The following is a 26,448-nucleotide window of genomic DNA, read 5'->3' as shown; positions in this document are numbered from 1 at the left end:
ACAGAATCTGTGACATAAGGCAGCCTTGGCAGAGTCCAACCCTCACTGGAAATTAGTCCGACTTACTGCCAGCAATGTGGATCAAACTCTGACACTGGTCGTACAGGGACCGAACAGCCCGTATCAGGGGGTTTTGTACCCCATACTCCTGAAGCACCCCCCACAGAACTCCCAGAGGGAAACGGTCGAATGCCTTCTCCAAGTCCACAAAACACATGAAGACTGTTTGGGCGAACTCCCATGAGGATCCTGCCGAGGGTGTAGAGCTGGTCCACCGTTCCGTGGCCAGGACAAAAACCACACTGCTCCTACTGAATCTGAGATTCGACTTCCCGACGAAGCCTCCTCTCCAGCACCCCTGAATAGACCATACCAGGGAGGCTGAGGAGTGTGAGCCCCTTGTAGTTGGAACACATCCTCCGGTCCACCTTTAAAAGGGGGACCACCACCCCAGTCTGCCAATCCAGAGGCACTGTCCCCGATGTCCATGCGATGTCGCAGAGGCGTTTCAACCAAGACAGCCCCACAACATCCAGAGCCTTGTGGAACTCCAGACGAATCTCATCCACACCTGGGGCTTTGCCACCGAGGAGCTTTTTAACCACCTCGGTGACCTCAACCCCAGAGAGAGGAGAGCCCGCCTCAGAGAACCCAGACTCTACTCCCTCATGGGAAGGCGTGTCGGTGGAATTGAGGAGGTCTTCGAAGTATTCTCCCCACCGATTCACAACGTCCCGAGTCGAGTTCAGCAGCGCCCCATCCTTACCATACACAGTGTGAATGGTGCACTGCTTCCCCCTCCCGAGACGCCGGATGGTGGACCAGAATTTCCTCGAAGCTGTCCAGAAATCGTTTTCCATGGCCTCACCGAACTCTTCCCATGCCCGAATTTTTGCTTCAGAGACCACCAAAGCTGTGTTCCGCTTGGTCAGCCAGTACCCATCAGCTACCTCAGGAGTCCCACAGGCCAAAATGGCCCGATAGGACTCCTTCTTCAGCTTGACGGCATCCCTCACCGCTTGTGTCCACCAACGGGTTCGGGGATTGCCACCACGACAGGCACCGACCACTAGTGATGGGACGAACAACAATCTTGCGCCAGCACTGTGCCGAGCGCACAAGAGTGAACCCCCGTATTGGTGCGTGTTTCGCTTTAAGAAAAAAAAAAACATGTGACCGATACAGGAAGTGTGTGCTGCGCCAAATAGTGTTTATCATGAAACAAACTGTGTCGACATGTTACGGATTTGTTGGATGGAGTTTTGCTGTTTTTGCTTGCCCTCACCTTGTTCCACTGACTTCATGGATTGTTCCAAGAAGTTTTCCCCAGTCTGGAATAAATTAAATCTTTTGACGCCAAATAAGGTCAATCTTTTTCTCCTTTGGGCATTGTTTAATGTTAGTTTTTTTAAAAATATGTTTGTACTCTTTTCTGGTAAGAGGTTGGATTGTTTTCAGGTAAATTAACTATTTTATTGTCGGCGAAGTGTCTGCTCTGCTCCACAGAGCTATCTTACATCAATAAAAGGACTTCATCAATGCTGAGGCATTATAGAGCTCAGCATGGCAATGAAGAATTGGCAGATACTCGTGTGAGTACTCCAGGTATGATGAGATTCTCACAAAAAGTTTTCATTTTAAAAAATAGTTCATTACACACAAAAGGCTTTGTGTGACTCTGTAATATTGTTTGTAAAAATTACAGTCCGTGCGTGGAGGTGAGCCCGATTATATCTAGTCGAAGCTTCACGACCTCACACACCAGCTCGGGCTCCTTCCATGCCAGAGAGGTGACATTCCACGTCCCTAGAACCAGCTTCTGTAACCAGGGATCGTATTGCCAAGGTCCCCGCCTTTGGCCACCGCCCAGTTCACGTTCATATGGCCCCTCCCACAGGTGGTGATGCCATGGGCGATGTCGGGTCCCATGGGTGATGTCGGGTCCCATGGGTGCAGGCCTGGCCACCAGTCTAGCTCCAGAGGGGGGGCCCCGGTGACCTACGTCCGGGCGAGGGAAATCAAAGTCTATTTGTACTCATCGTAAGGGGTCTTTGAGTGTGCTTTTTCTGGTCCCTCACCTAGGACCTGTTTGTCATGGGTGACTCTTCCAGGAGGTTGAAGCCCCAGACAACTTAGCTTCTAGGATCATTGGGACACACAAACCCTTCCACCATTATAAGGTGACTGCTGCAGGAGGGGTGGTCTATGTGTCTCCTATTGAATCCATTCCCCTGCTCATTGGCCAAGACCTGCTCTGCCGCTTCGACCCACTAAATGACTACAAGAATCTTCAGCTGTAGACGCAAGTGGAACAGGCTTTGCCACCACCAATTCGGGAACTGTCCTCAGACTGAGTTGGACCACTTGGGTGACTGCAACCTGTCAGACCGCACTCCTTCAAGTGACGACGCCCCAATTGACGACACCGTCGACTCCCCAGTCACCATCTCACCCCCGCTGAACCGACTGAGAGAACTCGACGCGTTCCTCTGCCATCTCGTCCAACCATCGCACGAAGAACGCTACTGCCCCAATGTTGTTGGTGGAATTTATTTGCATGACTGCCTAACAGACAATGTCCTCCTGGCCTTATGGGCGGACAAATCGGCAATTTCTCTGTCACTGTTTGACACCCTGAACTTCAATCGACACTGAAAACCTTTCACTTTCCCTTTAATACAGTGGCGCTGTTTGCCATCACCGCAGTGGAAGTGTGTGCCCTGAACCTACCGTGGAACCAACGTTCGTTAACTCACTGCTTCCTCGTGGTCCTCATTTTGCCACATAAAACCTACTTAGCCGCATCCATCGACTTCTCCGACTGGCCGTTTAAGTTGACACCGTTAACAATGTTTTGTGGTCACGTGTTAATCCCGATCCCGCAAACCGCGTCTTTCAACCATTAAACCTGAAGTCGAGACAGACCATCCCCGATGCCTGCGAAGTCTTGAGCGAGGACGAAGTCATAGCAAAAGCGTTGACTGTTAACGATCCAATTCGACTGGTCGTGCGTGTTAACCAATCATTGGTCGGTCCCCATGAGTTCTTCCAGCCGTTGCCGGAGTTTCACGGCCTGGGTTTGGCTTAAATGCCACACGCCTCCTAGACGCTTCCCGGACCATCGTGCTGCTGGTTCACAACCACACCTGAAACGACATCCGCATTCGCAGTTTTACTTGGCTTGGCCTCTTGATCTGCTCCGACTTCATGATTATGTCCGAGGACGTGTTCGACCAACTTCGTGACAAGTTAATGAGAAGATGATGAGAATCGGACCCTCAACTCCCGACATTGCGTTGTGACAATACGGTCCTTTGCCTTAGTAAACACCCAACTGAACTCTATGGTATCGTTACATTGAACAATTGTGCCAAATACGGTGGTCCAGCCTGTGTTCATGTCCGCAATCGAAAGCGTACCTCTTCTCATTGGGCAAGACCTACTAATGCCATTTCATGCCATTGATTGACTATACGCGACGCAAAATTTGGGCGCAAGTGCGACGGCCAACCCCCCAGTGTTACGCCCTAAGCCTCCTTGAAGCGCCGCCTCTGCTACAACTGCAGCCAGATGACAATATTGCAAAAAGGGGCACTGCACCGGTGATGCTGGCCATGTCCACCGGGGGTCACTCTTGTGACACTGGACCTTCCCTCAACCCTTTGAGTCCACTCGACCCCCTAGTAAATAGCAAGGTTGCGCCTTTCGAAACGCATGTTGTGGACTCTGTCCCTAATCAATTGACCACCTATTCACCTCTTCTGCTAACCTTCATTGTGACTTTTCTACTTAGCTGGCCTGCTTCTTCAGTGGCCACCAAGTCATTTTGCTGCTTTCGTGACGTTTACAGATTCATTGCTGCAACAGCAAGGGACGTGTGCTTTATCTCTTCTTAGAGACCTCTGACTTTATCCAGCCATCTTCTTTGGCGTCCCAATCTGGCCTCAAAGTGCACCTCTGTGACATTTTGCCCACCCTTTCGTCTCTTAGGTGCAACGGCTTGTACCAGACTCTTCTATTGCACCTGCAGTGCACGCTTGTGATGGACACTCCCTTCCATGTTGGTTTCCAGCCTTTCTTTTCTCTTCTGCGTTGTTCGTGATGTCGAAGTGACCTGCTTTACGTTGGAACTTTCTGTGACTTGCCTTGACCGCCACTCTTTTCATTCTTCCTTCCTGCGCACCGCGCAAGCTTAACCTTGGTTTTGTGCCAACTCATTTGCATTATTGTGGTCTTTTGTCATTGCGCCTCCATGAAACGCACTTCACAGCCGTTCGTGGCCCCGCGTAGCCGAAGGGGGTCACACAATCATACGCCCACTACGCACCATACACAAAACGAAGGATGGTCAACACAGTGTGACTAAACCGGTCAAGCAGGTCCAACCTCTGACATCACCCTCGCTACACCAAGGACTACACCAAGTCTGCCAACTCAGATGCCCAACCAAAGCACCGACAAAACCAAATGCGCTGCTCAGCGACAAACCGACTACATAAAGACCAAAATAAAACTCATCAGCAGCGCCCCCACCATTGTCGCTTGTAGCCTTAGTACTATGGAGACACAACTTAGGGAATTCCAGTCTGAGATCCCTAACACACGGCTAACAGAAGTAACCAATGCCTGGCTGCTAAGCAACAGTGTAGCCATGACCCAAACTAGACAGAGCATAAGCAAACTGCTGTTGGTGGTCCAACCGGATTACGCTCACACACAAAACCCATTGATGAATGACATGGAATGTGAAATTTCCTTTTCCATAGACAACTTAGCAATGGGTAGAATTCCTCCATAATTGGGACCCCTTAGCTTCGTCAAAAGCATCCTTTCTAAAGCTCTAGCAAGCCCCATCATGCCTGTCCAAGCCCACTTGGCTTTTTCTCTCAGGAGCTCCAACGTTTTGTATGTCAACCCTGAGTTCCGAGAAACACCATTCCTTGATCCTCTTCTCGATCATCCAAATGCTCTCCAGCAAACTTCAGATGGGCCTGGACATGTACTGGCTTAAGCAGGGGGACACGTCTGGCACTGTAGGATTTGAGTCCCTGGCGGCGTAGTGTGTTACTGATGGTAGCCTTTGTTACTTTGATCCCAGCTCTCTACAGATCATTCACTAGGTACCCCGTGTGGTTCTGGGATTTTTGCTCACCGTTCTTGTGATCATTTTGACCCCACGGGGTGAGATCTTGCGTGGAGCCCCAGTTCGAGGGAGATTATCAGTGGTCTTGTATGTCTTCTATTTTCTAATAATTTCTCCCACAGTTGATTTCTTCACACCAAGCTGCTTACCTATTGCAGATTCAGTCTTCCCAGCCTGGTGCAGGTCTACAATTTTGTTTCTGGTGTCCTTTGACAGCTCTTTGGTCTTGGCCATAGTGGAGTTTGGAGTGTGACTGTTTGAGGTTGTGGACAGGTGTCTTTTATACTGATGAGTTCAAACAGGTGCCATCTAATACAGGTAACGAGTGGAGGACAGAGGAGCCTCTTAAAGAAGAAGTTACAAAATCTGTGAGAGCCAGAAATCTTGCTTGTTTGTAGGTGACCAAATACTAATTTTCCACCATAATTTGCTAATAAATTCTTTAAAGATCAGTGTGGTTTTTCTGTATTTAAAACAAAAAAAAAGTCTTTCATTTTGTTTCTCTGATGAAAAGTACAGGCCTCTCATCTTTTTAAGTATGAGAACTTGCACAATTGGTGGCTGACTAACTACTGTTTTGCCCCACTGTGTGTCGGTGTGCATATCTACACTGACCTCTATAGTCACATATAAGCACACCCTGAGTAAGAAGTTGTCATGGACAACTGTTATAGCTGTAAGGGGGGTGATATGCACTAATGTTGTACTTTGGTAATTGCATTGTTGTGTGCACCTGCCAACCTTTGCCATCTCTCATGGAGACGTCTCCTAGAACACCATCGAGCTGGATCAAGTCGACGAAGGGGGGACATGTAGCGAATATGTCAACGCCAACCCCCACGAGGTGATAACCGTGCATTCCTGCCTTCTAACCCTCAACGAGCCGCTCAGTTTCCACAAGACACAGGAAATCTCGTTTATGTCACTTGGGCCATAAACTGATAAAGAGCCCTCCTCCAGCCATTTTTCATGGGTTCTCCAAAAAGACCCTTTTTCTTTATTAGTTAGAAAGCCCACAAGTTGAACTATTACTCTCAGACCTTCACAGAAACTCATCCAGCGGAATTACAACCGACCTTGGGTCATTTTAATGTCCCCCCAGACGCTCTGGGACCATTGGTGGAGAGCGGGCGATACCCACCGGTGTTTGAGAGTCACTGCAAGGTTGTTATCAGCACCCACAGTTTTATCGTGATAAATGTCTGTTTGACATGTTACGAGCTGTGCACTAATGCTCCCACTGTGTATCATGATATCAATGTCACTCATGACTGTTTTTTTTGCAGGTCTGCTGCCAAATCTGTTTGTCCACCGAATATGATTGCGTTTACCTCTGACATCACGAAAATGTTACATAATGGACATTAAGTGTTCTCAGACACTAAATAAGGTTGAAACACTCATTGCATTGATTAAGCATGGTGTGTGAGACAATGTAAAAGTTGGGAATTTACTTTTTGTTTTAGACCCACTGGTTTTCTACCACAGATAATTCGAGAAGTGAAATTCAATATTAGAAGCGTGGTCTGTCCTTCCCGCTCTTGCCTACGGGCTAGGCCTGGCCAAACCTTCCTTGCCGCGCCGGCGATTGCTGACCGTAGTTATTTTGCCAGCTCCCGAAACTACACTTTTGTGTGTGGTTGAGTCACCACCAAGAGGAAGGATTTTCAGGTTTTCTCTTAACACGTGACAAACAATGTCCCCCAAGCGCTTCGGCAACTGGCTCTTTTGCTTTTTTGCTTTTTCATCCCTTCGCTTCAAACAAACCTATCGGCACTCTTGCCCAGCCATCGGGCGGATCGACCCGCCTGCCTAAATTTTGTTATACGCAATGTGAGTACAACTTGCTTGCTGATTACCAAGTACAAATTGGTGCAAAATTGCACTTATACTAATGATCACAGAAATTCCCAGCTCTCCCATCTCTCACCACACATCCTCATTCCACACTTACGTCCCAAGTTGAGCCTTCTTTATCAATGTTTATCTGTACCGTTTTGCAGTAAAGTCCCTTTGCATTGTTCCCCCTGTTGATTGAATAACATTTTCTCTAAAATTCCACTTCCTGTTGTGCACTTTGTGTGTTTGAGTGAAACAGTAAAACTGCAGTAATCTAGAACTGTTATTTTCATTCATTTAGCGAGCCTTCTAAAGTACAGAGATTGGTCGAGGTTTTTCGTCGCTTTTCCTCAAATTTACAACTATAAAAAGAGACGTGGTGCACTATACGGGACAAAGATAGTTTGCTTGTAACCTTCGACGTATGTCGAACTACACCGGAAGTAAACGCATGCATTTACTTTCTGACTTATTCCTTTTCCAAAATGAATTCCGCTTTTATTCGAAACCAATGTACACTACATAAATTGCATTAATTCATTCATGCACATGTATTATGTTTTACTTAAGCTAATCTTCATTCCTCTCCTTTCCAGTGCATGCCTCCACCTTTCTAACTGTTCCTCCACCTGCTCCCTCCTTTCACTGCAGATCACAATGTCATCTGCAAACATCTTGGTCCAAAGTGATTCCAGTCTAACCTCATCTGTCAACCTATCCATTACCATTGCAAACAGGAAGGGGCTCACAGCTGATCCCTGATACAGTCCCACCTCCACCTTAAATTCTTCTGTCACACCTACGGCACACCTCACCACTGTTTTGCTGCCCTCATACATGTCCTGTAATATTCTAACATACTTCTGCCACTCCTCTCTTGGTACTCTGTCATAGGCTTTCTCTATATCTACAAAGACACAATGTAGCTCCTTCTGACCTCTGTACTTTTCCATCAACATCCTCAAGGCAAATAATGCATCTGTGGTACTCTTTCTAGGCATGAAACCACACTGTTGCTCGCAAATACTCACTTCTGTCCTGAGTCGAGCCTCCACTACTCTTTCCCATAACTTCATTGTGTGGCTCATCAACTTTTTTCCTCTAGAGTTGCCACAGTTCCGCACATCACCCTTGTTAATAGGCACCAGTACACTTTTCCTCCATTCCACAGGCATCTTCTCACCCGCTAGAATTCTGTTGAACAAGTTGGTCAAAAACTCCACAGCTGCTTCTCCAAAATGCTTCCATACCTCCACAGGAATGTTATCAAGACCAACTGCCTTTTCATTTTCCATCCTCTTTAGTGCCTTCCTATCTTCTCCCTTACTAATCATTGCCACTTCCTGGTCCACCACACTTGCCTCTTCTACTCTTCCTTCTCTCTCATTTTCTTCATTCATCAACTCCTCAAAGTATTCTTTCCATCTAGCTAGCACACTACTGGCACCAGTCAAAACATTTCCATCTCTCCTTCATCACCCTAACCTGCTGCACATCCTTCCCATCTCTTCCTCTGTCTGGCCAACCTGTACAGATCCTTTCCTCCTTTAGTGTCGAACCTGCCATACATGTCATCATATGCCTCCTGTTTAGCCTTTGCCACCTCTACCTTTGCCCTACGTTGCATCTCAATGGATTCCCTTCGCCTCTCCTCGGCCCTCTCAGTGTCCCACTTCTTCTTAGCTAACCTTTTTCCTTGTATGATTTCCTGTACTGTGAGGTTCCACCACCAAGTCTCCTTCTCCCCCTTACTACCAGAGGATACACCAAGCGCTCTCCTGCCTGTCTCTCTGATCACATTGGGTGTAGTGTTCCCGTCTTCCGGGAGCTCCTCCTGTCTCACCTCTTCCCGAAAAGCCGCACAACACTGCCTTTGTCTTCTTAATCTTCCTAACCACCACCAGCGTCATCCTACACACCACCATCCTATGCTGTCTAGCTCCACTCTCCCCTACCCCTACCTTACAGTCAGTAACCTCCTTCAGATTACATCTTCTGCACAAAATGTAATCCACCTGTGTGCTTCCACCTCCGCTCTTGTAGGTCACCCTATGTTCCTGCCTCTTCTGGGAAAAAAGTGTTCACTACAGCCATTTCCATCCTTTTTGCAAAGTCTACCACCATCTGTCCCTCAAAGTTCCTTTCCTGGATGCCAAACTTACCTATAACTTCTTTATCACCCATGTTTCCTTCACCAACACGTCCATTACAATCTGCACCAATCCCAACTCTCTCTGTGTCTGGGATGCTCAGAACTACTTCATCTAGCTCCTTCCATAATTTCTCTTTCACCTCAAGGTCACATCCTACCTGTGGGGCATAGCCGCTAATCACATTATACATAACACCCTCAATTTCAAGTTTCAGCCTCATCACTCGATCTGATACTCTTTTCACCTCCAAGACATTCTTGGCCAACTCTTGTTTTAAAATAACCCTGACTCCATTTCTCTTCCCATGTACACCATGGTAAAATAATTTAAACCCTGCCCCTAAACTTCTAGCCTTACTGCCTTTCCACCTGCTCTCTTGGGTGCACAATATGTCAACCCTTCTCCTGCTCATCATGTCAACCAACTCCCGAGCTTTTCCTGTCATAGTCCCAACATTCAAAGTCCCCACATTCAGTTTTAGGCTCTGTGCTTTCCTCTTCTCTTTCTGCAAAAGAACCTGCTTCCCACCTCTCCTTTGTCTTCGACCCACAGTAGCTGACTTTCCACCGGCGCCTTGCAGGTTAACGTGCCAGGGGCGGACGTTGTTAACCCGGGCCATGACGGATCCGGTATGGGATTCCTGAGATGAACGTTTGTTTGGAAATGTTTTAAGGCGGATGCGGGCTTGGGACCGGCCTACAGTTTGCACTGGCTTGTGTCTCCCATAGGCTTGCATATGGTTGGCGGTAAGGGGGCAAAAAAACAACTCAAACCTGAGATGACCCCCTCCCAAACAACAGGAGATCCCAAAAATGGAGTTTCACTAGAAATGTCCAACTTTGAACTCCTTACATGTCATTCCCCCTATCGGTTCCTCAACCTTGTTCATATTGTTCAGAAGTTCTTGTGATATATGGATGATCAGAGAGTGTAAACCACTGATAAGTATAAGGAAATAGTCATACTTGGGCACCTTGTAGTGGTATACCTGGTAGCTTCGGACTTGGAATACAGTATGTGCCTCTATAAGAACAAAATGACGCCTAATGGGTCCCACACAATTCTGACACTGCATTAAAATATATGTATAATAAGTTGTTCCACTTGTCCCTTATCAAACTTTATGACTGTTGGTTTATTCTAAACACTGACTTTTTCCTTGGTGCGGTTGTGCCTGACGGGTTGGCCCGTTTCCGTGGAAACAGCTCGTTCATTCGCTCTTCATTGCTGCTGCGGCGTCCTGCTTTGTTATATTCACCTTGATGCCGCGTATGTTAAAAGATCTTGGCTGCCTCGCCCGCACTTTCATAGATTTTAAGTGCTGTTTCCCAATTCACTTGTATCTTCATCTACAGTGATTGAAAACCAATGCCCTTCTCTGACAGTATTACTGTTATTCGCCCAATGCCTTGTGCTTTTCCATGATATCAGTTGTGAAATCGTCAAAGTAGAGCTGATGGCTTTTTCTGCCACACTTTAAGACCATCTCAACATAGAACTGAAGTAAACTGACAACAGTAACTACTGTTGTCGGCTTGGGTCAAAGATCTCTGTGTGCCCGCTGTATTTGGAGGTCCATTTGGTTCGGCAGTGTGAGGTGCTTCTTGAGGGAAGTACTCATAAAGTCGATCACTGATGTTCCCTCCTACCCCATAAATTCGCATAATGTTTCTTCGCGACCGACATTCCAGATCAGCAATTTTACTTTACGTCAACTTTCTATTTCACCATCGTGAGGATTGCGTCTTTCATTGTTTGGCAGGCCAACTCGAGCTCCACTTTCCAGGACTGCGCCTCCGCGATATTGGCATTGTGGCTCTGTAGTTCCCTCAAAATTTCGTTCTTGAATTTGAGTAAGTCTTTCATTGTTTTCTTGACATTGAATTTCAAGTTGTCTTTGAAATTCTTCAACTCCTGGGCAAGGAGCTAAAAGCCCTGTAGCATTGTGTCGTGATTAGCCATGTTAGCTTCTTTAGTCTCTTTGTCGTTGCCACTTGGCCCACTGCTGTCCGCTACGTTTTGTATTTGGCTCACTTTCTTTTGACGCCTATGACTCCATTACTCCATAGTCGTGTTTGGTCAGCTATAATGTTGGATTGGGTTAATTAGATTGGTCAGCTATAATGTTGGATTGGGTTAATTAGAGGCTCTTTTAAAACTGATAGTAAGGAGCTCCCAACTACACATGCTTATGTTATACCATTGATGTCAAGTCTTTTTTAAATTATTTATTTTTTTTAACTTGTTCTCACACATGGTTGAACTTACTGTCACAATATTAATGAATAATACCAATGTGTTTTCTAAAAAATGTGTTTTCCGAAAATGTTCAAATGTGACTTGCGCAATTATGTTATTAGGCTAACAATATGTACTAGCATGAACCAGTCTGTGGTGAAAAAAAACATTGGAGGCCACTAGAAATGAAGAACTGAAGAAGCCTTTTGGATTCAAGCTGAAATGTCTTCAACAACCAAGAAGATCCCAATGGCCTTGATTTAACTTTTACAAATTGAACATGACCTGGGTTACTAAGACCTGGTTGGTACACACAAGGATTTCTCAAATCTTAAAACTTTTTTTATTTTTGTACAGACCACACATGGGAAAATAAAAATTTTTTGGGGCATTTAACAGTTTTGGTTGTACTCTGTGTGGTGTGCTCCAACAATCTGAGCTAGGGATGTAAGAATATACAAGATATCATGAAATTAAAAGTGCTTGATGTCATCGTGGTTTTGTCTAGGTACAAAATAATGAGCCATTGTGCTAAAAAAATAGTTTTGGCAAGGCTATATGCAGGCACACCGCCTTGCTGAGCTGCAACCGCCAGGTTACAGCGCTCCACTTCCTCATTAAGAGTATAAAAGCACCCGATTGGACGCGTAACCCATGTGACCATGTGGATACGTCACAAGAAAATACATTGATTGGGTGACTGACCCATGTGACCGAAAGGCTGCGCTGGGTGAGCATTACAACTTGGTGCCCCGAGTCACTTCCAAGGCTACGATGTATACGGCGGTCTGAGTGTCGCATCGCAATCGATTGGGCGAGAGGTGCCTTGCTGTACGCACTGGCCTCGCTCCCAGCAAATGCAGAGCCACGAGCCAGGTTTGCCTGTTATTGGACCTCCGCTTCGCGAAGCTGCATCCTGGACGTCGTCGGTGGCCACTGGGAAGCTCCACGAGGCAGCCCTCCGTGGGCCGCCGCTGCCGATTTTCAGAATTATTTAAGCAGATTGTAACAGTAGCTCTCTTTAGTGGTGTACTAATAAGTGTTTATCTCAAGTCCAAAGTCGTGGATGAAGGAACATCACATGGAGAGAGCATAACGATTCCGACTCCCTGTTACAACATATTCCTCCCTTATACATTCCATTAGTCCCGAAAATGAAATAATAACATAGGTCCTCTCCATACAAATACAGATAATGCAAAAATAAATCTGACATACTTCTTAAAATGAAATCTCCACATTTCGAATTAAAACATAATACACAGGCTGCTCAGAAAAATAAATCATCTTACAATAGCACTAATTGGAGGAAAGGAAACTAAAGGCTTCTTTATACTCGCGCGGACTGTGGCCGCGCTGATGTTACTGCGGCTGTATCTCGAGCGCTACCCACGCGTGCAGTTTTGAAAATGTGCAGTTCACCTCCAAGTCGGGGGTGTCGCTACGGCTGGTATTGGCTAGGACACCACAGGGTAGAGTTTCCTCTGCATTTTTTTGGCCATTTCCGGTAGACGTTTTTTCTTTCCTTTCAGGATCAAAGCAACAACAATGGCGATCGTGGAACAGTGTCCGCTAGAACAAATGGACCGAGATGACCAGATGGTACGTTTAATGATGCTGCAAAATCAATCGAGAAGGCGCCGGCGTAGATTAGATAGTATCTAGAACCAAGGGGCACGCTGAGTACGTCATCACAGCATGTGAATAAAAGTGACCAATCACGAGAGAGGATCTCTGCGCCGTTCGACACGCACCAACTATTTTTGTGGAGTGCGCGGCAAGCCACGCAGAGGTGCTGCGCGAGGCAATTCGTCGGTCACGTGATGCAATGCGGGCGTTGTCGGCCGCGGGAGTATAAAGAGGCCTTAAGACTTCCTATGGCTTTCAGAGTGTTCCTGTGTTTATGACTTGACTTGAATTTCTGGACTCAATCAAAGAAAAAACTTTCAGTACGCAGTATCCAATTTCTAATGCTATAAATAAAAAATAGGACAGTAAATACTAATAAATTAATGGAAATTTTTTCAGTGGACAGTTTTGTTATTGTGAGCAGAGCATGACTATTGCGGCAGCAATAATGGTGTTTTGGAGTTACAGTATAAGAACATAAACATTGGATGATGAGATGATTCATCCCAAAGGGCTATCCTAGAAATAAATATCGGTACCTAAACAAATAATGCACAATATAAAATATTTTTTTATATAACTGCAGCGTTCCACAAACATTTTACCGCCTTTGACCAATTTCATGTGAAGACATTTTTGGTTATTTACACGCTAGAGAATAAATAACCAGGTTTCTATGATATCTATAATTCAAACATGCCAGCCGTATTTTGCCAATAAGTCCAATAAGTTACAACTGTGCCAGAAAGTGTCATGGTGTTTGTCGGTGCACGTTGCCTTACTTTTTTGATGAATAAAGTTGTCGTCGGCACACAGTTTTTGTCCACACATTATTGCATAGTAATCTGGCGATGAAGCTTCACTTGGTGTCGATATGCCTTGTTCCTCGCTGCCATTCCGTGGTCCCGCTGCCGCTCGGATGAATGTTGAACGTATGAAGCTAGCAGCTTTCGCGTCATTCGCGGTTCTGGCCGCGATTTCTTCTTGGGTCATCACAACATCCTGTCTTGAAAATGCAGTTTGGGGCCATTTTCAGTGGGCGAAACGTTTTTGTGACTTAGAAACGAAGAAGAAACATAGCAACGCAACTTCAACAAGGACACTCGAGAGGAGGAGATGGCCTTCAAAGTATTTTTTACAGAAAAATCCCAAACTTAAAAAAAAGTACCCACCCTTTTTGGAGTCTTTGTAGGGGGTGCTGGAGAGCGCTCCCGCTGGGGACTCCATCGTTCTGCTGGGGGACTTCAATGCTCACGTGGGCAATGACAGTGAGACCTGGAAGGGCGTGATTAGGAGGAACGGCCCCCCCAGTCAGAACCCGAGCGGTGTTCTTTTATTGTACTTCTGTGCTCATCACGGATTGTCCATAACGAACACCATGTTCAAGCATAAGGGTGTCCACACGTGCACTTGGCACCAGGACACCCTAGGTCGGAGTTCGATGATTGACTTTGGGGTCGTGTCAACGGACTTGCGGCTGCATGTCTTGGACACTCAGGTGAAGAGAGGGGCGGAGCTGTCAACTGATCACCACCTGGTGTTGAGTTGGCTCCGATGGTGGCAGACGTGGCAGGCCCAAACGTATTGTGAGGGTCTGCTGGGAACGTCTGGCGGAATCCCCTTTCAGAAGGAGTTTCAACTCCCACCTCCGACAGAACTTTGCTCATGTTCCGGGGGAGGCGGGGGACATCTAGTCCGAGTGGACCATGTTCCGCGCCTCCCTTCCCGAGGCGGCCGACCGGAGCTGTGGCCGTAAGGTGGTCGGTGCTTGTCGTGGCGGCAATCCCCAAACCCGTTGGTGGACACCAACGGTGAGGGATGCCGTCAAGCTGAAGAAGGAGTCCTATCGGGCATTTTGGGCCTGTGGGACTCCTGAGGCAGCTGATGGGTACCGGCTGGCCAAGCGGAATGCAGCTTTGGTGGTCACTGAAGCAAAAACTCTGTATGGGACGAGTTCGGTGAGGCCATGGAGAAAGACTTCTGGACGGCTTCGAGGAAATTCTGGTCCACCATGCGGCGTCTCAGGAGGGGGAAGCAGTGCACCATCAACACTGTGTATAGTGGGGATGGGGCGCTGCTGACCTCGACTAGTGACGTTGTGAGCTGGTGGGGAGAATACTTCGAAGACCTCCTCATTTCCACCGACACGCTTTCCCATGAGGGAGCAGAGTCTGGGTTCTCTGAGGCGGGCTCTCCTATCTCTGGGGTTGAGGTCACTGAGGTGGTTAAAAAGCTCCTCGGTGGCAGGGCCCCGAGGGTGGATGAGATTCGCCTGGAGTTCCTCAAGGCTCTGGATATTGTAGGCCTGTCCTGGTTGACACGCCTCTGCAACATTGCATGGACATCGGGGAGAGTGCCTCTGGCTTGGCAGACTGGGGTGGTGGTCCCTCTTTTTAAGAAAGGGGACCGGAGGGTGTGTTCCAACTACAGGGGGATCACACTCCTCAGCCTCCCTGGTAAGGTCTATTCAGGGGTGATGGAGAGGAGGGTCCGTCGGGAAGTCGAATCTCAGATTCAGGAGGAGCAGTGTAGTTTAAGTCCTGGCCGTGGAACAGTGGACCAGCTCTACACCCTCGGCAGGGTCCTCGAGGGTACATGGGAGTTCGCCCAACCAGTCTACATGTGTTTTGTGGACTTGGAGAAGGTGTTCGACCGTGTCCCTCGGGGGGTCCTGTGGGGGGTGCTTCGGGAGTATGGGGTACCGAACCCCCTGATACAGGCTGTTCGGTCCCTGTACGACCGGAGTCAGAGTTTGGTCCGCATATCCGGCAGTAAGTCCGGAATATCCGGCAGTAAGTCGGAATCGGATTGGACTCTGCCAAGGCTGCCCTTTGTCACCGATTCTGTCCATAACTTTTATGGACAGAATTTCTAGGCGCAGCCGAGGCGTAGAGGGGGTCCGGTTTGGTGGCCTCAGTATTGAATCTCTGCTCTTTGCAGATGATGTGTTTCTGTTGGCTTCATCAAGCCATGACCTCCAACTCTCACTGGAGCAGTTCGCAACTGAGTGTGAAGCGGCTGGGATGAGAATCAGCACCTCCAAATCTGAGACCATGGTCCTCAGTCGGAAAAGGGTGGCACGCCCTCTCCAGGTCGGGGATGAGATCCTGCCCCAAGTGGAGGAGTTCAAGTATCTTGGGGTCTTGTTCACGAGTGAGGGAAGAATGGAACGGGAGATCGATAGGCAGATCGGTGCAGCGTCTGCGGTGATGTATGTATCAATCCATTGTGGTAAAGAAGGAGCTAAGCCGAAAGGCGAAGCTCTCGATTTACCGGTCGATCTACGTTCCTACCCTCACCTATGGTCACGAGCTGTGGGTCGTGACCGAAAGAACAAGATCCCGGATACAAGCGGGATGAGTTTCCTCCGCAGGGTGTCCGGGCTCTCCCTTAGGGTGAGAAGCTCGGTCATCCGGGAGCATCTCAGAGTAGAGCCGCTGTTCCTCCACATCGCGAGGAGCCAGATGAGGTGGCTGCGGCATCTGATTCGGATGCCTCCCGGACGCCTCCCTGGTGAGGTGTTCCGGGCATGTCCCACTGGGAGGAGACCCCGGGGACGACCCAGGACACGCTGGAGAGACTACATCCTTCGGCTGGCCTGGGAACGCCTCGGGATGCCCCCGGAAGAGCTGGATGAAGTGGCTGGGGAGAGTGAAGTTTGGGTGTCCCTGCTAAAGCTACTGCCCCCGCAACCCGACCTCCGATAAGCGGTAGAAAATGGATGGATCACAATTCACGGAGTTATGACTCGGGAGTAGTTGGCTTTCCCCACACATGATTTATGACATAAATATGAAGGTTTAATATTTAAGGTTTAATCAGAATCATCTTTATTTGCCAAGTATGTCCAAAAAACACAAGGAATTTGTCTCCGACCTGTTTCAGACCCTTTTATCTGGATACATTCACAGACATAAGATACTCTGGTGTTTGTCGTCCTAGGTCTGCAAAATCTGGACAAAATCATCTTGATTATCTTTGTATGTACCGTGCCGAAGAGTCTTACTCACATATTTAACTTCATGACTTATGTGGGAATGGTATTTCAGTGCAATATTTACTAATTGCGCTACCTTATGTGATGGTCTTCTGAAACAAGAGATGCAATACAACTGCTTTTCGAGTATTTTTTTCTTAATATTGACCTAATAATCTGCCCGTTAGCGTTCTGTCACATTTGCAATAGAATTTTAGACCAATCATTTGCAATTTTGTGCGGGATTCTCAAGCACTTTAAGCATTTGATGATATTGTTACACAGATATTGTTAATGAGAAAATATGGAAAATGTTATTAATTTTGTTTGGACTGTAGTTTGGAAGTAGTGCAGCCAATAAACTGCATTTTCTTTTAAATCCTTTTTTGTGTATCATCATTATTGGTTATCATTTCCTGAAAATAGTCAGCCAATTCCAAATCAGTATCGCCCACCCCTAGTCGATAGTTATATTACTAAGTTATTCTATGTTGCTTTTGGTATTTAAATGTATTTTTGTTTTTATTTGAATTTGATGTATTTTGTTTTCCAATTTAATTTCCAGGAGGGGTCAACCAAGTGCAAAACCCCAACCAGCAGGCTAATCAGAAGAAGGTCATCCAGCAACAGTATGCAACATTCAGACCCAACTTACACAATTACAATGCCCCCATCCTCAAGAGAGGTGTTCTCGGAAACTTTGAATCTAAAGAACCTGAGCCTCCAGGGGTCCCAGCTGGCCCAGGAGAAGGAGCCAAGCCATTTGTTCTGGGCCCAGAATACAAAGAAACCATTCAAGCATCCATCAAAGAGTTTGGCTTTAACATGGTTGCTAGTGACATGATATCGCTCGACAGGACCATTAGCGATATACGCCATGAAGAGTGAGTACTGCTACTCATTACACTGTTTTATACTGCATGACTAATACTACTATTAATTGACCATCACATTGTATCGTTGAGCCAAAACAACTAAAGTGACTATGATTATATGAAGTAGTGCTGGGCGATAAGGCCCACATTTGATATCACATTTTTTCCCCCCTAACGTCGATATTCAATACGAGTCAATATTTATTGTATTAATGTTTATGAATGTATCAAACCAGACCAGACCAAATATATTTGCATTATAAAACAGGTTTATTTAACAATAATAAACATCACAGAGAAATAAATTACATTTCCCTGCAGGTATTTTCAAAATATAATGACATTAAAATTAGCGATGCACCAAAATGAAAAGTCTTGACCAAAACCAAAAAATGAAAATGAGAAACCCAAAGCTGAAAACCGAAATAAATTATTTTATTTATTTATGTATTTATAAATTATTAGTCAAATTGCATTTATGCTATGACTAGAGCTGCAACCTACAGAAATTTACTTTCAGGCCGTTTCTCTGAATTTTCATATTCTCTAAATCATGTCAAAACATGACCGTGGGACAGTTATTACAGTATATTATGTAATAGGATAAAAATAATTATGCACACTGTTCAATTGCGTAACATAATAATTACTCTATAATTGTAATCATTGATAAATGATGGCTTGAATATTTATTTTAAAGTATTTCTTAGTTGTTGGCTCTGTTGTAGGTGTTCATCACTTAACCCTTAGGTGGCAGTAATGCACTTAAACATGCCCAGTGTGTCGGAAATCAAGAAGAAGACGACAAAAAGAAGAAACATGATGTCATGTGGAATGATTACAATGCAGTGATCTTTGAATAAAGCGAATAAAAAAAGAAATACAAGGCAGATTCTTGAAATTGCCACACTGTGCAAACCCAACTGTCCAGAACAGTTCAGCTCAAAGAGCGATGGCCAAATCACTGCCAAACTATTTATGTGATCACTCACACAAGGATGCTAACTAGTAGCTACTAATGCTAATGTAAACAAAACTCTTCGAAAACGTTCTATCTCGTCCATGATCGGCAAACTATTATCTTGTTATCCTCCTCCTTTGTGTTCGCTCCATAAATGGGGCGTTCATGGAGTGAACACAAAAACACAAGTGCCTCAACTGCCACCACAATCGCTTCGGGGTCTGCGGCGTTGTTTTGTTTCCACTACAGGAGTGGCACGGGAGTTGCGGCTCTCTTTAACGGGATACATGCATCGCACTCTATAACGTGCTTCATCTTCAGGTGATTTTACAGGGATATGGTTGGAATAGAATGAACTTTATTTGTCATTGTGACATTTACAACAAAATTAAAACGTTCTTCCAGTCAGTGCAACATTCTTTAAACAAATATATCCACTTCATTCCTGGGAGCGCTCATGGGGAAACGATTATGGGCGCCACTTCCTGTGAGAAACTGGAAGAAGCAGTGAGCCATTCATTCCTAGATGTTTTCGTCTGCTGGATCATTTAAAAAAAAAAAATATATATTTATATGTTTGTTACGATTATCAGGCCAAAATGATGGGGGAAAAAAAAAATTCTGTCTGTGTATATATATTATGTGTGTGTGTGTGTATGTATATATATAGGGTTAAGTCAGATAGTAAAACCCTGTCAGGGTTCTGGTTGTCACAAATGTCTTCCATTTAAGGATTATAGAGGCCACTCTGCTCTTAGGAACCTTAAGTATGGCAGAATTTTTTTGTGTAACCTTAGCCAGATCTGTGCCTTGCCACAATTCTGTCTCTGAGCTCTTCAGGCCGTTCCTTTGATTCTCCTTTGCTCTGACATGCACTGTGAGATGTAAGGTCTTATATAGACAGGTGCGTTGCTTTCTTAATCAAGTCCAATCAGTATAATCAAACAAAGCTGGACTCCAATAAAGGTGTAGAACCGTCTCAAGGACGATCAGAAGAAATGGACAGCACCTGAGTTAAATATGTGAGTGTCACAGCAAAGGGTCTGAATACTTATGGCTGTGTGATATTCAAGTTTTTCTTTTTTAATAAATCTGCAAAGATTTCATTCTTCCCTTCTCTGATGATCTCTTTTCATCAGAGAAGATAACTGGGATAGGCTCCAGCACGCCCGAGACCCTCGTGAGGGAAAGCGGTATGGAAAATGGATGGATGGAACAACAAGAAAAATAAAATAAAATAAAATATCTCAAAGCAAAATAAAACATTTTGTGTGGTATATTTGGCGCCTGTGATTAATCTTAATCAAAATTAAGTGTGATTAAGATGACCCAAAAAATTTATTGATTGACATCTCTAAATTTGATTTACAATGAGATTACTTTTGTAATGCAAAACTGGTTTATCGGGTTATTTTTCTTTTTAGGGTAAAAATCTTTTTTTACTTTCCCAGAAATCCTTAGAATTCTTAGATTACGTTACATTAGATGACTAAAATTTTGAATATTCACAGGCTTCCTAGAAATCATTTTTCCAGTGTGGGTTGAACGGATGAATTACATTTGTATTAATTACAATGGGAAACTTTGCTTTGGTTCGTGAACAGTGTGTTCGAATGAATGAAATGTTGATGAACCGAGGTTTCGCCGCTGTATGTTTTTTCATATTTTTCTTCCTGAGATTTCTTTTTAATAATCAAATTTTTCACTTTTTCTTTATCGGAAAACGTTTTAAAAGATGATAACTTGTATGTATGTGTTAAAAAGTGGTTTTAATTGCATCTGCAAACAAACATACACACACAAATCCATTCAAATAACATTGGGATTCTTTGCCATTAATATAGGTGCAAGTACTGGCATTATGATGACAGACTGCTGACCTCCAGTGTGGTGATAGTCTTCCATAATGAAGGCTGGTCTACCTTAATGAGAACCATCCACAGTGTCATCAAGAGAACTCCCAGGAAATACTTGGCTGAGATTGTCATGATAGATGACTTTAGCAACAAAGGTGGGTTTGCGTTCCTCAGACTGTATCTAAAAAGTTAGTTTACATGTTTGCTAAAAATATGAATGACTTTTGAGGAAACACTGTTGCCTGGATCAGACTACAAGAAAAATTTGGTCTTTCCCGATTGGACTATGTCAGACTACTGCCATCAAATCTGGCCCTACAGTGGGTACGGAAAGTATTCAGACCCCCTTAAAATTTTCAGTCTTTCTTGTTATATTGCAGCCATTTGCTAAAATCATTTAAGTTAAATTTTCCCTCCTCATTAATGTACACACGTCACCCCATATTGACAGAAAAAAACTGAATTGTTGAAATTTTTGCAGATCTATTAAAAAAGAAAAACTGAAATATCACACAGCCATAAGTATTCAGACCCTTTGCTCAGTATTTAGTAGAAGGTTGGTTGTTTGTTTATATTTGCCCTGCAATTGGCTGTTGACCAGTTCAGGGTGTACCCAGCCTCTCGCCCAAAGATAGCCGGGATAGGCTCCAGCATGCCCGCGGCCTTTGTGAGGATGAGCGGTACGGAAAATGAATGAATGTTATATAAAAAATTTTATGCTGTCTGTTAAATATATGAGTGTCACAGCAAATGGTCTGAATATCTGACTCCCCGTTAGTATAGTGGATAGTATCTCCGCCTGTCAAGTGGAAGACTGGGGTTCGATTCCCTAACGGGGAGTTGCCCTATGTGGTCTTTAGCGTTTAGGGTCAGCCGTGGCCCAATGGTTAAGATCATCGCCTGGCACCGTGGTCCTCGGTTCAAGAACCAGACCGGACCATCCACCAACATCTCCCGGACAAACGGCTGTGGTGTCCTTGACCAAGACACAGATACCCCAAACTGCTCCCCGTGCGCTTAAGTTGCCCCCTGATCCAGTGTATTCCACTAACAAGTGTGTGTGTTCATTCTGATGGGTAAAATGCAGAGAACAAATTTCGTGTCCATGGATGCATGTTCATGACAATAAAGATGATTATTTTTCTTCTTCTGTGGTGGTGTGTTTTAGAGAAATGTAAGGGAGATTTGGAAGAACAATTTTGTATATTTATGTAAATACTTGTTTTCTCACAGTGTGATTATTATATCTTCGTGTAGGCTTTTGGTGTATAGAGGTTAGTCTTGTTTTCGTACGGTTTGTCCGTGCCTCGTTGGCTGTACAGTCAACACGGATCACTGTGTCGGGCGTCCCTCCGTTTATTTCGAACGAGGCGCTGGAAGCGTTTTGGTAAGTTTGCTAGCGTTTTTTGTAATGTTGGGCTATGATGTAAGGATGAAAAACTGAAGCATGTTCAGTCATTGAGACTACAGGTTTTCATGTTTTTAGACTCTCCGACGCAGACGTTGGATGTTTCTTTCCCGGTTTGTCATGAGGAAGGAATGTATATGGTGTATGGAAGCTCGGGAAGCATGAAATGTTTTGAGTGTGAAGATGTTGGTCATGAACGGGTGTCGTCCCCGCATAACAATGCTACAGTGAGACCTCCTGCTGCTGATAGCCACGAGGATCACGCCCAGGCAGGTCCGATTGTGGAAGGGTTAGGGTTGACGTTGCGGGGCGGACGGCTGAGCCTGACCCCGTTGGGGTGGGCTCTATGAGTGTGAATGCCGTCTCGACGGCGGACGTACCCCGTACTGAAAGCCGTGGATCGGTGGCGGCGAAGGTAGAGGAAAAACGTACTATTATTGAGAATGTTGAACGTAAGAATGACATGCAAATTATAGAACAGAATAGTATTGTTGATTGATGAAAATGGCGCAGGCTAGTGATGTGAGACAGCAGCTGAAGGCTGCTGACAGGGGAAACACTAATGATCTTAGCATAATAGACCAAGTTCGGCATGGTGATGGTCGCCAGGCTATGGGGCTGCAGACTGATGGTGACTCTGATGGTGCTTCAATTGCTGACAGCGTTTCCCAGAGTAAGGATATGTACCCTTTGAAAGAAATAGATGAGTTTTTGGAGGATACATTTGGTAAAACGGTTGATGTACAAGAATATTCTCCAGATGTTAGAAAGTTTGTGAAGAGTGTGAGTACCCTACAGAAGGTGGTAGGAACAGATTTGCTTGATGACAAGAAGACATATCGCCTGAGGAAGCATGTGACTGCTGCTAGGAAAATTTTAAGTGGTAAAAGACAGAAAAAAATGAGAGTTGATCATTAAATTAGAAATGGAACTACAACACTGGGTGTTTCCTCTGCTGTTGTCTTTGGCTGGTTGTTTTTTCTTTCTTTTTATTAGTATGAACTCTTTACGGGTTGCATCTTTAAATATCAACGGTGGTAGAAATGCACAGAAGATGGCGCTAATGTTAGAAGTCATAAAAAGGATAGATATCGCTATGTTGCAAGAAACACACAGTGATAATTTAAATGAAACGGACTGGGGGCTATGTTGTGGCGCTCAGTATGTTCTCAGTCATGGCTCTAATCTCAGTGCGGGGGTCGCTAATTTATTTAGTCCCAATCTTAGTGTTGACATTTTATCAATCACAGAAATAGTTGCAGGGAGGATTGTAATGGTTAAGGCAGAAATCCAAGATGATATGTTTAAATTTGTGAATATATATGCACCAAATTGCGGGCAGGACCGTTTGAGTTTATTTCAAGTACTATAAGAAAATTTGGACAGCTGTGATCAAGGAGAATGTGTTTTAGTTGGGGGGACTGGAACTGTTGCGCTGATCCCACTTTAGATAGAATAGGACAGGAGCTCCACACCCAGTCATCTTGTTTTTTGTCAAAGATGACCAAGGAGTTGGACTTAGCAGATGTGTGGAGGACAAAGCATCCGACCGACAGACAGTATACTTGAATGAAAGTTTTTGATGGCATGGTTACTGCAGCCAGATTAGACAGATTTTATAACTCTGTGGCTTTTAACACCAGGGGAATGAATTGTCAAATTTCTCCAGTTGGTTTTACCGATCATCATTTGGTATTATTGGAATTAATTTTGTCACACGTACACAAGCCAAGATCATTCTGGCATTTTAATGTTTAACCTTTACATGATTTTGGTTTTGTGAAAATTTTAAATTGTTTTGGAGTAATTGGAGAGCCATGAACGAGTTTTTTTCCTCCTTAAATCAGTGGTGGGAGGTAGGAAAAAGTCAAGTGAAAGTGTTTTGCCAACAGTACCCATCCTTCTCTAGTATTAATACTAGAGGCTATAGAGAAACTAGAAGAGGACATTGAGGTTTTGGAGAGTGTGGCTGCTGAAAATACAGAGCAGTTAAATAAAAAAAGACAGCAGTTGACTTTTTTCTTCAAGAGAAGGGTAAAGGAGCTCTGGTCCGGTCACGTTTCACCACACTGAGGGATATCGATGCACCCACCTCCTTCTTTTTTTAACCTGGAGAGATCTTTTGGACAGAGGAAACAAATGGTGTGCCTTCGGCGGCCTGATGGGACGCTGACTTCAGATTCTGCAGTAATGAGAAGGCTAGCGGTGTCTTTCTACTCCAACCTGTTTGAGGCAGAAAGGTCCGATGGAAAGGCTGCAGAGACACTACTTCAGGGTGTCCCTCAGCTGGGATCTGATGTACAAGATGTCCTGGGCTCTGACATTACTCTGAAGGAATTAACGACTGCGGTGACCCAATTGACCTCTGGTAAGGCCCCAGGTTTGGACGGAATACCATCAGATTTCTATAAACACTTCTGGAATATAAATGGGATTGACTTGTTGGAGGTTTTCAAGGACTCCTTTGGGAAAGGGACTCTTCCAGCTTCCTGTGCGGTGGTCTCTCTTCTGCCAAAAAAGGGGGATTTAACTTTGCTCAAGAATCGGAGACCTGTAACCTTACTATGTACAGACTATAAAAATGTATCCAAAGTTTTAGCAAAAAAGTTTATATTGACATTGTAATTGGTGCAGACCAGTCGTACTGCGTCCCTGGCAGATCCTTGTTGGACAATCTATTTTTAATGAGAGACATTTTTAATGTGTGTAAGGCATACGGTGTTGATGTAGGCATCATTTCCATTGATCAAGAAAAATCGTGTGGATCGTTCTTTCTTATTTTCCACATTGTGGGCATTTGGAGTTGGGGAGCTTTTTCTATCATGGGTGAAACTGCTGTACAAGAGTGCATGTTGTGTAGTTAAGGTTGGGGGAGGACTGAGCAGAGAGGGAGAGGGATTAGGCAAGGCTACTCTATCTCGGGACTATTGTATAGTTTTGCTATCGAGCCTCTCCTATTTAGATTTAGGAAAAATCTGAACTGTCTATGTCTGCCAGAAATTACTTTTAGCCCTCCAATTGTCGTGTCAGCCTATGCTGATGACATTAATGTAATGGGGACATAGAGGCACTGAGAGAAAGTCTAAAGTGTATGAAAAGGCTTCCTCAACTAAGGTAAATTGGGAAAATAGTGAGGCATGTTGGGTAGGTAATCCAACACAGGGGACAGTGTATGGTCTCCCTGGTGGCCTTACATGGAGAAATAGTGGGTTGAAAATTCTGGGGATTTATTTGGGTGATGACAAGATGGTTGCTAAGAATTGGGAGGCAGTGCTGGGAAAAGTGCAAGCTGTCTAGATGGAAATGGTTGCTATCTCAGCTGTCCTATAGGGGAAGAACTCTGATTGTAAACAATCTCGTCGCCTCTCTTCTGTGGCACAGACTTCAGGTGTTAACACCCCCACCAGGACTGATTAAACAGCTACAGAAGATGCTGGTGGACTTTTTCTGTTCTGGTCATCACTGCATGAGAGCGTCGGTCCTGCCTCCAGGATGGCTGCTTTTCGTTTATAGACGGCACAGAGGCTGTTGTACAAAGACTCACTCTGTTGGTCAGCAGTCACTCGTCTGCTCCGGAGGGCCGGACGGCTGGGTTACAAGAAACATCTGTTCCTGTTCTCCTCTGGCTACAGTATGGATGGTCTGTCACCTTCTTACAGCTCTGTCTTTAATGGTTGGCAGACTTTGGACTTTACTCGAACCACTGCATAGCCTGGATTGTGGTTGTTTGGAGATCCACTATTCAATAATGTTTTTCTACCTGTGAATGCTTTTTGTCTGACACTATAAGAGGCGCTTTCAGGGAGGCAGGGATTGTGAAGATGGGACACCTAATGAGGACATCCCCAGAGACACAGGCTGAGAGGACTGGTGTCCACTCCAACCGAGTTCTCCATGGTCTGGTGAAGGAGGCGTGGCAGTCACTGTCAGCAAAACACCAGGACTTTATACAGTGATTTAGCTCACCAGTGAAGTGAGGGGGCTAAGTATGTCTTTCCTCCTCTTGGTGTGATTCCTGCTGTGGGGGAATGGAGGGAGCAGAGTGGAATCGTACTGTCCCTAAAAACTCCACAACTTGGGAACTTTAGCTCCTGTAGTGGAAAGCGGCTGTATGAGAGTTGTGTAAACGTACTGAACAATGGATCGCTCACTGGAGTCAGAGAGTCGAGGTGGACAGAGGTGTTTGGTTCGGAATTTTCCACGAAAGAAAGCTGGTGGGTCCTGTATAAGCCTCCTGTTGAAAAACGGATGGGTGACATCCAATGGAGGATTATACATGGAATAATAGCTACGAACAGATACAGAGCTCACTTTGACCCTGGCACTGGGGAAGGTTGTCCATTTTGTTTACAGGCAGAGGCGTTGGACCA

The 26,448-nt window shown here is 45.1% G+C and overlaps 1 protein-coding gene across 10 annotated transcripts in view; it reads left to right on the top strand.

Moving 5' to 3' along the window:
• galnt7 (UDP-N-acetyl-alpha-D-galactosamine: polypeptide N-acetylgalactosaminyltransferase 7) overlaps nt 1-26,448 on the top strand; it is a 149,591-nt gene that overhangs the window by 14,170 nt on the left and 108,973 nt on the right. For all 10 annotated transcript variants that reach the window (XM_061771925.1, XM_061771920.1, XM_061771930.1 and 7 more), the window contains exons 2-3: nt 17,544-17,862; nt 20,659-20,825. In XM_061771925.1, coding sequence (XP_061627909.1) covers nt 17,544-17,862; nt 20,659-20,825 — 486 coding nt within the window. The remainder of the gene's footprint in view (nt 1-17,543; nt 17,863-20,658; nt 20,826-26,448) is intronic.

The sequence above is a fragment of the Phyllopteryx taeniolatus genome, chromosome 4 (genome assembly GCF_024500385.1).
Source record: "Phyllopteryx taeniolatus isolate TA_2022b chromosome 4, UOR_Ptae_1.2, whole genome shotgun sequence".
NCBI classification, from domain to species: Eukaryota; Metazoa; Chordata; class Actinopteri; order Syngnathiformes; family Syngnathidae; genus Phyllopteryx; species Phyllopteryx taeniolatus.
The sequence above is the reverse complement of the archived record's forward strand: the minus strand, read 5'-3'. Positions and strand labels throughout refer to the sequence as shown.